The sequence below is a fragment of the Pseudopipra pipra genome, chromosome 10, assembly GCF_036250125.1.
Source record: "Pseudopipra pipra isolate bDixPip1 chromosome 10, bDixPip1.hap1, whole genome shotgun sequence".
Taxonomy (NCBI): Eukaryota; Metazoa; Chordata; class Aves; order Passeriformes; family Pipridae; genus Pseudopipra; species Pseudopipra pipra.
Window position 1 is genome coordinate 25979994 of NC_087558.1, and position 16319 is coordinate 25996312.

At 40.3% G+C, this 16319-nt stretch overlaps 1 protein-coding gene across 5 annotated transcripts in view; it reads right to left on the minus strand.

Annotated features, from left to right (window-relative positions):
* Positions 1–16319, minus strand: part of LOC135419954 (glypican-5-like) — a 363117-nt gene that overhangs the window by 276431 nt on the left and 70367 nt on the right. For all 5 annotated transcript variants that reach the window (XM_064666980.1, XM_064666978.1, XM_064666977.1 and 2 more), the window contains exon 3: positions 9605–10299. In XM_064666980.1, coding sequence (XP_064523050.1) covers positions 9605–10299 — 695 coding nt within the window. The remainder of the gene's footprint in view (positions 1–9604; positions 10300–16319) is intronic.

A 16319-nucleotide genomic window follows, 5' to 3' on the forward strand; every position in this document is an offset into this window, starting at 1 on the left:
ATAGAATAAAAAAGAAAGAAGTGGAAACGATTAATAAAGTGTACGCAACTTGCTGAAACACTAAGCACACATCATCTGTGATCTTGAGCATCATCATTTTCATAAATATTATCCCAACCATTCATTGCTTTGCTTCAAGCAAAATCCTGGACTTTTACCATATTGATGTCCTTCATCTTTCAACTCTAATAATGGTGAAGCGCTGACACCAGAATCGTATTCCAAGAAAGACAGAGAGTGCTCAGTGACAGCCCTGGGTTTGGGAAATTATGGCTGTGTTCTCTTGCAGCTTTATCATTATGGCTTTGACAGGCCTTGTACTCTGTAGCTCATATCCTGCCATGGGCACATCCTCCTACTTACACAGCGTTGAGCCAAAGTCAAATAGGACACAGACACTGTAACTGAGGATATACTTCAGCATTTTCAACTTCGGGGTGAAAATGAGCATCATTCTCACTGTATTTTACACGGGTTACAACTTTGGTGTTTACTTTTCATTATTATTTTAATTACACTTGGTGTTAGAGCTCCCAGGATGTAATCCTCCAGGAATTCTAAGGTGCTGAAGAATTCCAGAGCCTCAGTTTGACAAACAAAATGAAGCCAAGCAGCTGTTTTGAGAAAAAGTGGCCTATATCCTGCCAATAACAGCCTTCTGAGAAAAACTAAACTCAAATCAACAGCAGAAATAACAAGCTCATTCTTACTAAATAAAAATACCTGCTACATGAACTAAACTTTTAGAACTAAGTTGGTTATCCACACCCTAAAACAGATGTAGTTTCATTTGAAGGCATGAAGAAAAGCACTGGGCTGCCTATGTCAACATGTGCACATGTGCTTATGTGCTTGTGAACACTCGTGTTAGTCTTCATAGCACTGAACCTCAGAGGGGGAGAGGCTTAACACCCCTGCCCTGGCCAAAAACACCTGCTTCATCAACCATGCCCTTCTAGGCATGTTTTTAGAATTAACATCAATGAGGTATCACTGTTTTTAACATTAAAGAAAACAACAATGAAGTAATAAAATCTACCTTTCAGAAATCTATCACACCTGAGTTATTTTCCCTAAATGCAGATGGTAGCCATAATGCAAAGGGAATGATTTTTTTTAAAATTCATTTTTTACAACACTGTTTAGGCCTCTTTCTCTGAAAGCAGGTTACTGTTTCTTGGGTTTATATTTAACCTGCTATCCTTACTCTCCACATTTGGGTAACTTGCTGGCCCTATATCATACATTAGGATAGGCCTGGGTAACACAGCAGAAACACCTTCATCATGTGGAATATCATCTGTTTTGAACCAATCTGCATGCACATCTCCTGAAAACACTTGACAGCATTTCTAGGACCACACGAACATATACAAATACCTGACACATTTTCCACAAATGGTTTAGCAGTAAGATTAGACCAAACAACTATAGCTTGATTGTATCTCAAAGATAGAAGCCTTTGTCAAAAGGCAGCAGCCCCAAGTCACTGTCATTCCCAAAACCTTAATCACAGTAATTAACCACAAATGGTTAATCACAATCCAAACTGGTCCTGGATCAAAAGCAGGTAAAAAGGTATATCCATCAATTCCATTGATATCCATGTTTAACATAAACCCTTTAGGTCACATGTTTACACAAAATACAAGATCCAGGGAATGAGAAGTAGAACTTGAATACTGCTCCGTCAGGCAGAAAAGAGCTTTTTATCTCACTACAGATTTATGACTTGTTAACAGTGTGGTTAAGCAGTATCAGCAAGTCAGCAGGCAAGATGGGACTTGTGATGGCCTTTGGGTACGAAGAGACATCCAAATAAATCATCGCTTCTGCAAAAGCAAACTTAAAGCCATACAATTTCTGTAAAATCAACTTCTTACATACATGTTTAGTCAAACAACATGACAGCTGGATAATACCCAGTAAACATCTCAGGCCAACTCAATTGTAATGATGTGATGGTTTTTATTCCTGCTCCAACTGATAATAATTTAGATTTTTGGAAATATGTATTTCAATTTAACTTACTTCGTATTGACATAAATACTAAATTTCAAGCAGTTTCATCGCTGCAGATGAGATGATCCTTAACGTCAGGAAATCAGGCTACTCTGAGGTATCAAACACCTGCATGGAGGAGAACTGTCATCAACCAACAAGGGCCAGAAAGCTCCTTGGATCCCCTTGAAGAGCTGTTCAAGACTACATGAGCTCTAATTCTCCAGAGGACTTTTGTAACAGATGGAAATGAGGCAAATACATTAAACAATTTAGATGATTATTTCCAGAAATACTTCTACAGTACTCAAGTGTCAAAATGCTTTTAAGTCAAGCAAATAGCACGTGGTAAGATTTATAAAGCTGACTACAAGAATTAGATGCTCATACTCCATGAAATTCAGTTGATTTCAGATACATAGCTCCACTTCTCCTTTTTAAAAATTCACTCCTGACTGACCATGAGAGCAGCATCTTAATGAGTATAAAGCCCAAGAGAAATAAACTAAAATTTTAATGTAGACCTATTTTTACATGTTTTACACCCCTGTGAAAGCCATTCTTTTACCTTTCACACAGAAATGGGTCATTACGTTAGAAGGTGTGCCTTCAGTGCAATTCACCCCGTTCCTAAAAGGTCTCCTTCTGTCCCTGGATTCCCAAGGGATTTGAACCTTATGTACATTCATGTAACTTCGGTTCCCAAGAACAAAATGTACAAGGACATGCCTTCAACGTGAGTGACTGTGTCACTCAGCATCACCTCTGCTGCTACATCAGACCAGCTTCAACAGGGCTGCTCTGAGATCTTAGACAGAAACCTCATCGGAGCTGAAGTTTCCTCCAGTTTCTGTTTTCAGAGGAGGTTTGCTGCTAAGCACTTAGAAAAAGCAAAATGTCATTTAAAATAGCATTTCCAGTGTAAATATTTCACAAATGTAACTTTCCCTGTCCATTTTTACAGTTATTTTCAGCAATCTAACCGCAAGGAATTGAATATATTGCTTTAATCTCTGCTAACTACAGTTTTTATACTTATTGACAGCTGGTATCAATCATTTGAATTGGAAAACTTGCAGGACAGAAGCACCTGAGTTCAGTTCTGAGTGTTCTCCAAAGTCTCCGGGAGTGTTTTATGATACCATTCAATGTCATTAATCAAGCAGTTCATTACTGACTGGCAGAAACTCTTTGTTGCTGTGAAGTCACTCAGCACAAAGTTATTTTGTTCACACTACTGCCATTTCCTCTTCAAATTTGTAGAGTTATTGCACATCAATCTCCTGCTGCTGCAAATTTGGCATTCTCTTCTCTAAGCTGTTATTTACCTAAAGGTGACCATTTTAACAGATCCATAGTTTTTTATTTTTCAGTATTTTTTTTCCTTCTCCATTACTAATAATTTAAGACCACCTAAATTATTTTCTGTAAGCCTTCCATCCACTGCTGAATTTTTATCAGAAAACTTACAGTAAGAATTTCATATTTGTTTTCCCCAAAAGGCCCCTCCCCTGTAAATTCTGGCTCAAGCCCACCACAGTAACAAAGGCATTCCAGGACACACCAAGTATGCTCTTTCACAGGTAGATGCCCCCTTCCATCTTTAAACTGAACCTAGAAAATATCTATGCAGTTTGCTTGTTCAATCCAAAGGTATTATATGCTGCTTTCTAGCAGAGATCATCTGTTCTGGTTAAATGCAATATTAAACAAATCCTTGCAGCAACATCCAGTTGGCTGAAGGTATGTGCAGAGGCTGCATCATATGTGCCTGCAAAGAACACTAAAATCTACCTCTAAAAATGAGGTGCTGTTTGAGTACTGTACTAAGAATGGCCAAAAATTAAAAATAATCCTCATTTCTTTCTACACCTCTATCCCTGACTTTTTGTTGAACATTACTGAACAAATCACAGAACCTCCTCCATTTGTTTTTCAAGATATGACACCAGAATACAACTATTTAATAAAATTACTGCAAGAATCAAATATTAGACATTCTCTCAGTGCTTCTGTTCCTGTCTTAGACTTCTCCTCATTGCTTCCCAGCTCTCCAGCTCTCCCAGCATTCTCCACCTTCAGGTTAAGTGGCTCAGGTATCTCTGTGCCTACAGGCCTTCCCTGAATTCATCTGTAAAAGAACCACTTTAGCCAGTGCAAAGCACCCTACAAGGGTCAGCAAGAGCAATTTCTGAATCAAAACATTAACAGTGACGTATCAAACAATGAGAGAAATGCATTTAAAAATGCCTTCAGGGAGGAAAATTTATAAGGCAGTGGGATTGTTGGGCATTTTCTGACTACCTGCTTTGCAACAGGAACCAAATTTCTAAAACCACTGATGGGAGGAGACTGATGGATGACATCCCTCATTGCAAAGAATCACGGCAGAAATGGTTGGACAGGCATGGAAAGCCCCACTCCTTTGTCTGTGTTTTCTTTGTCAGCAAGGTCAACAGTCCCTGCAACAAGCTTTCACCTTCCCAAGCCTTTCTTGCATTTCTTCTGAACCACACAGATTTTTAAGAAACAATACTCAGATGATCTGCCAAAAACAGGCATCAGAGAGTCTCTTTCATTATAACCTTAAACCAGTTCCCTTTAAAATACAAATGGTATTTAGTGGATCTCTTCTCAGTATTATCCATCCTTCTCTTCCATGTCTTCACAATCGATGGAAAGACTGTCACTGATTTTCATCAGATTTTTTCTCTCACAATCACTATTTCCTGACACTCCTACAAATCCAAGCATCTTGCATCTTAAACACCCCTCCCTTCTTGTATTTCTCCTGCCTCTATCTGCTCCTCTTCTCAAAGTTTATTCTTCTATCGCATTTTTACATCACTCTTATCACATTAACTTGTAAGGTTGTCTCCAAGAAATTAACTGCCTCAAGGCATATCTTTCTGCTTTCTCCTAATGCTTAATCTCTGATCATATCTTGGTTTTATAATCCCTATTAAGCCTTTTATTAGCTTTTGCTTTTATTACTCCTATAATCATGAAACACAATATGTTGGACTTTGCTCTTGTATAACAGTTGGCCATTCTAAAAATATCAGGTCTGTGGCTTTTTACATTCTCTTCATTTAATGCTTTTTCAGCCACTATAACATTAGTAACAAGGTAAGTACTTTATGCTTATGAACTTCTTGCAGCAAGAACAGAGAGAAACACACACCTTCCCACATCCTAAATATTTCTGCTAATACACATCCCTTTGCATTTTCCACCATGTGGGAGGGCAGGCAAGTTCCACAAGAAGCCACATGAGGAGCAGAAGTTGTGGCAATACCTGGGAAGTGTGTTTAAAAGAAAGAGTAATTAAGTGTTCAAGTTCTATTCAGCTGATGGGAAATTCAGACCATAAAATGTTGTTTCTTTGAAAATCTTGTCTCTGCTTTACCCTTGACAAATGGAACCCCAACACACAGAGGTATTTGCCAATGGCCTCACTGCCCTTGGGATTAAGACATGGATAACAGCACCCAATCCCAGGGCTGGCAGCTCCCACAGCTGGCTGCTGAAGCACCACCCAAGCACAGCAATACACACAATCCCCGTCAGCCACCTGCACAGCACCGAGCACACTGTGGGACAAGGAACAAGTCCCCAGTGCCAGAGAGGACGCAGGGTCAGAGCTCACCTGTGTGAGCAAATGCATCTCAGATGCTTAGATAATCTAGGAAGTGAAAGAATCATCCTTTTGCTATCAAACCTCAGAACACTCCTCTGATGTATATTCTGTTCCACAGATAGGAGAGGTGAATCTCTGTGTAACCATGAACTGTCAAAGCTAAAGGAAATATGAGCAGGGCACTGACTCATGAGTGCCCACCTGTCCAGCAGGAAACCCATCCCATAGATCGTTGGTGCCTGCTGGATCCAGAGCAGGAAGCAGTGCCACTGTGGGAGAAAGATGACCAAGCCTCACTGAAGCCCAAAACTGAAAGTACTGGGATATGTGCCATGTATTACTGGAGGTGCAGACCTATAGTTAGTGAGACTGGTCAGATTCCAACCATTCCTGATCCAACAGAAATCTTCCCTACCTCCATTTCCCGTATCTGTCCCCATACATGACCCCTGTCCCTCTCGAGATGGGCTGAAAGCCAAGCCCTCACTAGGCCCTACACAAGCAACTAGAACACCTCACTGGGACCTGGGAGTGTGGGCACAGACAGCATTTGTTACTCTGCCCGGTGATCCACCTGCCTGAAGTGCCAGTGGCCACATCCACTGCAGAACTGCCTCTCCTCTTCCTCGCATTTTTAGTTAAGGGTATTTTACTTTCACTTTGAATAGAAAGTAAAATTTAAAAATAGAATCCAGAAGGATGCATGGAGTTTGTACAGCAAGATGGTAGACTGAGCACATGAAAAATGAGACCACACAAAGGCACAAAAAGAAAAAGCAAGAGAAAAAGTCTCAAAATGATAAGGAAGGGCATCTACCAATAAGACAATACGACTGAGCAGCCCAAGCAGAAAGCAGTGATGACAGCGATTGCTGATGCTGCAGAGCGGGACTGGCCCACATTAGGTTAAGTAAGCTGGAGACCAGCCAGCATCATTGAACAAATGGCACAGCACATTCCACAGAAATCTGAGGAGAGATTACCAATATCTTAAAGGTGACCTTTCACACATGCTATCCCAGCAAATCAGGCAATTCTCCTGGCTGTAATGGACGAGATCAGCAGAGGCCAGTCTCCTGAAGTTATGCACTCTTCATACAAATAGGATTTTTATTTTTAAATTTAATATCAATTGACTGCACCTCATTTGAGCAAAGTACCCTAAGTGCTTTATTGGTTTGTTTCACCTCTTCTCCATTTTAAAGAAAACATAATCTAACTTTCCATTATTCATTATCATCCAGGCAGGAAGCAAGACAAAAAAAGAACCCTAATTTTTAGCCATACTGTCTATTAAAAATGTAAAATGTTTCCTAAAAGGGCAGGTACATTAATTAGGCTGCCTCAGGATAAATGAAAATTACTAAGAGTGCTCTGCTTTCCTGGATGAGTTTTCCATAGATTATTTATAATTGAATGAAACCAATTACAGCATTTGTAATGGAAACTGTATGTAAGTTAAACATCTCCGCTTTTGCAGAAGCTGAAGAGCACACTGCATGGATCGAGAAAGATCTCCACATATTTTTGAAGGGAAAAGAGAAATTATCTTTTCTAGGGGAAAAAAAATAATCCTATAAGTGAAACAAACAGGAAATACAAATCAAATGGCCCCAGTGACACTGAGAGTCCAAGCCTGGATTCTGAGAAGCCATCTCCAGCCGGATATCCTGAAGCTGAGGACTCAACTCTTTTCCGTTTCTTCAGAGAGGGAAATACAGCTTAATTAGGCTCAATTTTCTAAATAATGTTTATCCTCTGTAACTAATCAGGAAAACTTTAAATCAGTATCAGATTAATGCTTGTTCAAATAGTGAAACATGCTCTATCTTCCAAATACAATCTTACCCTGCTGACAATTGAAAGGGCTGAGGGTAACGCACACTGGCACAGTTTTTATCGTAAAACAGAAAACATCTTTGCCATCCTACTGAGCAGTCCCTAAAACAACACACATTTTGCTCATGGAGATTTCACCAGTGAGACAAGATAAAAGATAATTTTGGGGAAAAAAGAATTAATGAAGTTTCAAACACAACAGCGCATTCTGAATTCATTCTGAATGAAAGAAGGAAAATGTTTAAACATACTGCTAGGGAATGGAAAAAGTCCCAAATAAAATTAATTGAATCATCATTAAAGAGAATCCTGAGCCTGAAAGATGCTTCAGAGAGAATTCTACTTCCAAGTCACCTGAAAGCAATACACTCGTTGAGTTCATCCACCATTATCCAATATTCACCTGGATTATGAATTTTACCCCTCAGTAAGCTAAACAAGTGCATGTGAACTATGAGGCTGACAAATGCAATGCAGAGTTATGCTTTAGAATCAGATATCACAACAAATATGTCAGACCACTTTTGCTGCTAGTAGTCAGAAAGCTGAACTTGATTCCTAATTACTCCTGTGTAATCAGCAATGAAGCTGTGGAATGATATGAGATATCCATCTATAGTCATAAAAATCAACATACAGTAATAATGTACTCTGATTTTTAGTTCCTCTCTAGACTCATATAAAAACAACTTATGAGTGAAAATAAGGGCAGATGCCTGAACACTGTTCATTACATGTTCTAAGTTTTACACTGCCCTAACAGATACATGGTGACACTACTAGACATTATCACCATGAAGACCTGCAATGCAAGCAGGCTCCAATGCCTGCTGTGCATTATTCAAGAACCTGGAAAAATCTTTTCTTAGAAATTTTTTGTATTTATCCCTGGATGTCAGATAAACCAGCAGACATGAGTGTCATTCATGAAAAGGAAAGGACAACTGAAGCAACATAAACAGAGCAATATCCAGTGAAATTTTATCAGATTACTGGAAGTGGTGGGGTTTTTTTATAATCTACATATTGTACTGATCATAAATCTCTGGGCTCAGTCAAGTGTTCTACAGCAGACAGTTGCAATATTAGGGATCTTGGAAGGTTGCAAGCACACAAGCATTTTTCCCCTATAAAAACACTTCCCTAGTTTAGAATACCCTCTGCCACAGCTTCTTTCTGTAGACCCTCTAGACTGTTTTTTCTCTTATGTGAAAATGATGACCAGAGTTCTGCATAGTAATTACATTTTTCTATTTGTGCATTTTCTTCTTATTTGTTCTCTGCAAAAATTCCTTTATTTCCAAGACAGGCAAACCCGTCTGCATTTCTAAGATTAGTCTTTACCCTGCTTAAGGCCGCACTGCTACATTTTTTTTTCCATTGACAGTTGTGTTGAACTTCATACTAGATGTAGTCAGCTGCATCATTAGTCATTTCAGTCATTTCTGGTCTAATCTTCAACACCTTGAGAGAACACCTGCCCATCATATGCTGCAATTATTATGTGACAGTTCTACCATCCTAGTTCTTTCTTCTTTTATCTACACCACTTACAAAACTGGATCTGCTTTAAGTGCATTTTTATCCTTTACTTACATAAAGGCTGTCAAATAAGTTTGAATTTTTTCATGCTCTTTTCCCAGCCTCTGTAGGATGGGTGTACTTATTATAGACCTGTACTACCTTCCTGATGTCTCAGTCAACACAAAAGTAAAGGGACTGTAAAACTGTGAAAGTTAATTTCTTTGCTTTTATTTAGAAACTTGCTTTTCTAGACCCTTAGAGCAATTCCTGAAGAATGTCCCCACATGCCAGGGAAACACTTACTCGTTTTCAAGTATAACAGACACCAAATTTTTGCTTAGAAAACTGTGCAGCCAAGGCAGAGCTCTATGCTTTACAGTGTTGCTTCTCAAGAAACAAACTCCCCCCCAACCCTCTCATTTCAGAGAAGACCCTACTGAACCCCATGATAATTGCCTGTAATGTTCTCATGTACTATTAAACAAAGATCTAGTTGAAGACTAAAAATTGACGCAAAGACAACACCAACTCGTTTAAATGTTTATCCACCAAATAAGGAAACTGATAAATGGGAGTAGCAAATAATTAGAGAGCACTTACTGTGGCGGAGAGCTGCGGCCCATTGAGCTGTGCGTGCAGGATGGCTTCATTGATGGAGTTCCACATTCCCGACAGTGCAATTTCCAGATCATGCGAGGCAGCCATTTCATTAGTGAGATATTCCAGCGTGGAGATGTACTCCCTCCATTGTGCATCCAGCTCTGACACGCTGGCCAGGCAGCCCCTCATTACATTCAGACAGTAGCCGACGCAGGGTCTGATGAGCGTCAGGCCCTGGCAGTGTGGGCAGTACTGCATCTTCACCAGGGCTCTGCTGCACTCCTTCGTCAGAGCCGCGTGTTCAGTAGTATTTATCACTTCAATGCCCAGGCTCAGGGCCTGGCTGAGCATCCGACTGGCCCAAAGAGATTTTGACAGCTCTGTAACCATGTTTTTAGAATAGTGTCCAAAAGGATTTATGTCTTGCCTTGTGAGACGCAGACACTCTGTATAGTCCTCTGATAGATCTGTAATTCCTGGGTTTATTAGCCGACTATACACCAGAGGAAAGAGACTGTCAAAGAACCGCAATACTGCACTTTCCACTGTAGTCTCTGCGCCCAGAATGTAGAGAGAGATGTCTGTAAAAAGCTCCTTAACAGGCTCTGCTGCTTCTTTTGCCATGGGTCTGTAAGCTGTCTCAAACAGGGAGCTTGTGCGGTTTTCAGCAAAGCGAAGCAAAGACTCAAAGGCCTCTAAAACAGGGGCAGAGGAGAGAAAGAATTAGAGGTTAACAGCAGGCACTATCTCAGTCACAGGACTAACACTGTCCTGAACAGGAACACCAACAGTTACATGGAATCTGCAATATGATTACAGTAATACAGTTTTCACCAGTAACGTGATTAGAAAGACACCTAAATAATACCTGTGCATAATAAATAAAGGTAACATGTAACACACAATTATTTTCTTTTAAAAAGATGACTCTCTTCTCCCTAGCTAGACCCTGACCCAAACTCGATAGTCAAGGAAGGACTCACACAGACTCCTGTGAGCACAAGCTTTTGGAACTGACATTGCATTTGGGCATTCAACTGGGTATATTTCCAAAATATCCCTTTAGCTCAATGAGAGATTGTGACATAAATGAATACAAAAAGAAGTTGAAGCTTTTGTTTCACAGTTCTGTGAGTATGTGGCTTGAGTGGCACTTCTTGCAAAGTACAACTCCAGGATGAAGGAAAAACGCTGTGTAAATAAATTCTCTCCCCATTAACACTGGCCAGATCTGGAGACCAGCCAGTGGTTGGGCAGGACTTGACATCAAGTCTGCTGTGACCCAAAACCAAAAAAGGAATAATAAAGTCAGAAAAATCCTATCTCCTTTAACCATACCATTTTCAAAAGTGAAGAAAAAATAATGTTTAAGAAGTTCCACAGTTAACACATTTCAAAATGCATATGGCAAATATTATACACTCAAACCACTGACTGAGGCACTACAATCCATGGACAGGGTAAGGAAGCGATCAGTTCCCCAGATTATTTTTAATGACACAGAAGATAGCAATCCACACCATTCCCACTGCTTTCTTTGGAAGCTCTCCAACAAAAAGCCTCTGACATAAATCATTCTTGCACTCCTCTAGGTGGCAAGTAGTTCCAGTCAAGGCAGGAGACCTGTCACATTATACCTCCTGAGGACTGGCCAGATAATGGGGTTTTTGGTCTAATCCTACTCTACATTCATACGAACATCACCATGTGATTCACTGCACTGCAGCACAAACCCAAGTCACTCACAGATCAGCCCAACAAAGGAGCAGATACAATAATGTAAGTCAAGATTAGCACATGCTGGCAAAGTTCTGCAGCAAAGCCTGCTCGGTGCCTTCCCCTATGACATCTCCCTGAACAACTCACTCACTTGGTATGATAAGCATTACAGTCCCTTTTACCACAAAGTGTGGTTTAACTTAAGAGATATTACAGCATATCTCATTGCATATTAAATCATCAGTATTTTGCACACGCGCATTGCATTCTTCTGCCAGAAAAATCACTTCAATATTCCCACTAGTATTACAGCAACTAATACTCTGGAAGTGCTTATAAAATCCTAGAAATTAAGAATCCACATACACTTCAGTTGAAAAAGATGACAGTTTATTCTTGGGCAGAGAAACACCTTGCCAAGTTTCAGTCTGAAGCACTTTTATAGCTGGTAACAATTCTGAAAATTAGATTTATGATGGAAATCTTGACACAAACTGTAGAGCAGGTTGTTCTGTGCTACCGCACACTATTGGAAGTTTTTCTCTTTGTCACATCACCTCTGTGTGTATTTTTATTTCTAGAGGAAAACTAAATGTAATTTTTATCATACAAAAAACTCAAAAAGAAATATTTAAAACATGAAAACAGTGCTATAAGTTTCCTCCCTATACACAATCCCTTACAGCTTATCATTAAATTATGGGAGTAGGGAATGACATCTACAATGCCAACAGTCCTGTGCTGTTCCTTTACCTTACACATCCACAAAGGCAGAACTGCAGACATCACTCTCCTTTCCTGAAAACTAAACAAAATTCATTTATGAATGTGCAAGTACCCTTATTTTCCTGAGAAATGACAGCCCCAGCGAAAGATGAGAATAAAACAACCAATGACAACACACATCCCACGAAAACAGACCTCAGCAGATTCCTGGGATACTGGTTGTAGACTAGAAATCATGCTGCATTTTATTTTCAAGCCCCTTGACCATGAAAATCCTATATTCAATTAAATGAAATTCTGTGTTATTCTGAGACAAGTAGGAATGTAATTTTTCATTGTATAAGGGGAAACTGTAATGGCATGTAGCTTCATTCCTCCTGCAAAAAGAGCCCTAATGCTAAAAATACAGCCCAAAAATATTGCTGGTGATTGTAGATGTGCTGCAAACACCCGTAAGGTATCGTTTGCCTCCTTATCACCATTGCTGAGACACAAAAATGACTCACGACTGCAGTCAGTGATGTTCCAGAAGGAAATATACAGGTCTTTTTTCATTGTTAAGGCATTAAGAGATGTTTGAGACAATCGAATTACTGTTCTTAGACCTTTAAATTAGAAATAATGGGGCATCACACAGTCAAATGGCTTGGCAACAATGGACAGTTTGCGTTCTGGCTGTACAGAGCAGGCAGCTGCTATAGTGATTAATTATGTGCTTCTAAAAGCACCTTGTATGGCACTTTGTTTGAAGTTTCTAAATCCCAAGGAAGATTTACCACTGTCCAAAAGATCAGCTGCTCATCTGTGCAGTCAAATACAGCTAACTTCAAACAGTTAGGAGCTCACAAAAAGCTGATTTCTAAGTCTAAAGATACACTGAGAGAATAATTTGATCATCTTTCACTGCCCTTGACACAAGCTCCCCAGCAGCACTGAATAAATTGCAAATATATTGATTCTGAGCAGAAATAAGCCTTAATCAAAATAACCCAACACTTGATGAAGATGTTACATATATTTCTGCCTTCCACTAGTATTAAAATAAATAGGAATATGGAGAATAAGGTTTGTTCTCACGTTCCTCAGAAGCTCCTTTTTGATTTAAGACTACAGGGAAAGTGAAACAACAGCCAGATTCAGATTTTGAACTCACACACTGGTAACTCTTTAATGAAAGTCAGGCAACACCACCTTCCACGGGGAGAATTTTGTTGAAACCATTTATTATGCGCTCACCAAACACTAGATGCCACCACTGATGTGCCTGCACAACTCAAAACACAGCTGACCAAACACAGCTCACCTCTGGAAACTTCCCATTGCACCGCTGGGGTTACGGAATGAGTTTCTGGAGAGGAGCCCTGTTCTGAGGAGATGCCATGCTGGGTTTGCTGCTCCAGCAGCAGCACAGGGCCTGCCAGGTCAAGTAGCCAACCAGTTCTTATGTTGGGCCTCCAGCCTGGGTCCTACCTCTCACATACACTAAAAATTGCATTATGCTCAGTCTAGCACACACAGATTGGAAAACATTGCTTTGCATGTACAGCATTCCTGTTTATTCACCCTGAGCATGGCACAGCTTGGTTGGCAGCACTAGCTCCCTTCTGACAAAAATACAGCCATCCTGACACACAAGATGTTGTCCTTCTCTTCAGCCAGCCACCAGCTACACTTCATATGCCTGATGCAATAAAAATCACAAAGGATTCCTGACTTACCTCACACCAGCTTTTGCATCAGTGTAACACCGCTGACTTCAGTGGGATTTAATCCTGATTTAAACGCATTGCATGTCACAAAAAGCTGCAGAATTTTAGTGTTTCTCCTAAAGAATAGTGCTACAGGGAGAAACAGATGGAGGAGGTTAGGTATCACTCTGCCCAGTGCTAGTGTACCAGCATTTTCCAAATATCTCCTCTATTTTTTCACCACCCGGAGGTCTATTTGTGGAAGAACAAGTAGATTTTAAGTAGCAGTACAGGCACTATAGCTGTGACTCATTCCTCACATCACATAAACACTACATCCACTGACTTACTTTACCTTCCTTCAGCAGGAATAGCTGCCTGTGCTTTTAAATTGCTGTCACCTCCATGTGAGTCCAGTCTGATGCAAGGGCTCTCTGAGTTTGTGTCCAGGCCACCACTTCTTCTCCTGCAGCCTTATCCTCAGAACAAGAATCAAAGATGCACAACTGCCATGCATCAATTTGCCACTCTTTCAGCCACAAAAATCTCTCTGAGTGTATTCCAAGGAGCTGTTTATTTTGCTAGGCTCCTGGACAAACAGCAACATAACCTCAAGAAGAGACTTGAAGAGAAGATCTGCTGAACAGCAAGTTGACACACGTGGCAGCACCAGAGCCTGCATTCAGGACTGCCTTCATCTCATAAAACCTGGTTTTCTCACAGTGCATGGCAGGCAGCAGATGTGGTCTCAGGGAACACACTTGGATAGAAGTTTTCCAAGAAAATCTGGATTGATATAATATAGCCATGCATGGAGAAAGCTCATTTGTTTCCCTCCCCCATACAAGCCCTTCACAAGCTATTGAGATCCACGTTCTGCAAGCAGCTGTAGGGTTCAGATGGAGAGCATTAGGCAAGGTTAAGCAACTTTCAACTCACTGGATTATGAATCTGTTCAAAGCCACATTCTTTTCTTTCCACAGGTCCAACACAGGAATATTTAGCATGGAAACCATTTTCCCAAAACCAAGTCAACCTAAACACCAGAGACCTCTGTGCACAGAGAACCATTTCTGCCCCACATCGGCTGAAGCTGAGAGAGAGCAGATCTCATGTTTGGAACCCCACATCTTCAATGACCAAAGTCCTAAAACTCAGTGCAAACCACGCCAGGCCTGGGTGACAGGGAAGTTACTGTCACTGTCATCACACTTCTGGGTGCAGCTCAAAGCTGCCACCTTGCCCATAGAGCTGACCTGGTAAGACCACCCTGATAATGCAGCAGCCCTCCACTACATTAATGTTTCCTTACACTCTGCAATAATTGACAGCCTGCTGGGCTTAAATTTAAAAAATCCACAAATTCCTTAAAAAAAAATCATTATATTATAAACATTACTGAAAAGTTTTAACAATACTCACAAAACTATCTATACAGAATCTATACAGAAATAACATCTGTGTACATTGAGTGTAATCACAAAAGAAGAATGAGAAATTTAAGTAGCTCCATTATTTGCTTGCTCTCTTAGGACCACACTAATATTTGGCTCCTTTCCCTTCAACATCTTGCATTTATTAGAGAGTTACCAGATGAATGAAAGATACAGTTTGTTGAACAATAGCTTCCTTTGTGGCATTTCACTAGTAGCGAAACTTCCAATGCTTGGAAATTTCCTTCTTATCCTCTTTATCCTTCTGCTCAAAGTGGGGCCAAAGCTCTTCATTAACACCCTACTTTTCCCTGGCCTTTACTGTTTTTAGCATGGCAGTCTTCCTATACATAAACACAGCCACTCTTGATGAAGCTGATGAGAAATAACATGTTAATAAAACTATCAGCAGTCTGATGGGAGTATGATATCCACACATCACAGCTGACACACCACCACCACTTTCAGGAAATGTTGCAAGCTTGCCCCAAAACTATTCTGGGCCAGAGAAAAACCTGACATTGCTCAGAATCTGGCCAAGCAGAAGCATCTCTTGCTTTCTACTCACTTCCTGTAGCTGCTCTTATCAAGGCAGGGTGCAAAACAGATCAAGAAGCAAGAAAGCAAAGTCAGTTCTGGAAAGGGGGGGGAAAGGCAGTTTGAATTTGCTCACCCTGACAGCAAGGAGAGGGTACAATGGCTTTACGGCTCATCAGTTCTTCTGAATCACACAGGAAAAAAAGGCATCTTTCCATTACTGTGCATTGGGGCAAGGTCTTTACTTCATCTCCTCATGAGTTTGTTTACATTGACAACATCTGATAAATATCTCAGCATGTACCTTGGATACTATATGTACCAAATGTTGATAGAAACTTCTGCTCAAGTTGAAAGGAAGTCTGTGCCTCCTCTGTCTATACCCACCAGCTATGGACATCACTGATGATCCAGAAATCCATGAGTAGGATTATTTACGGGCTAATACCTTCATCCTTTAACCCTTTGCTCAATTCCAAGTGTAATTCAAGCCTGTTTCTAAACTTTAGGAAACTTCTGACAAGTTGTAAGGGTTTAAAAAAATTCTAGAAGTGAGACCTCAGAGAATAAGAACACCTGGCCTTTCCTCCTGTGCTGGGAGCTGAGACAGTG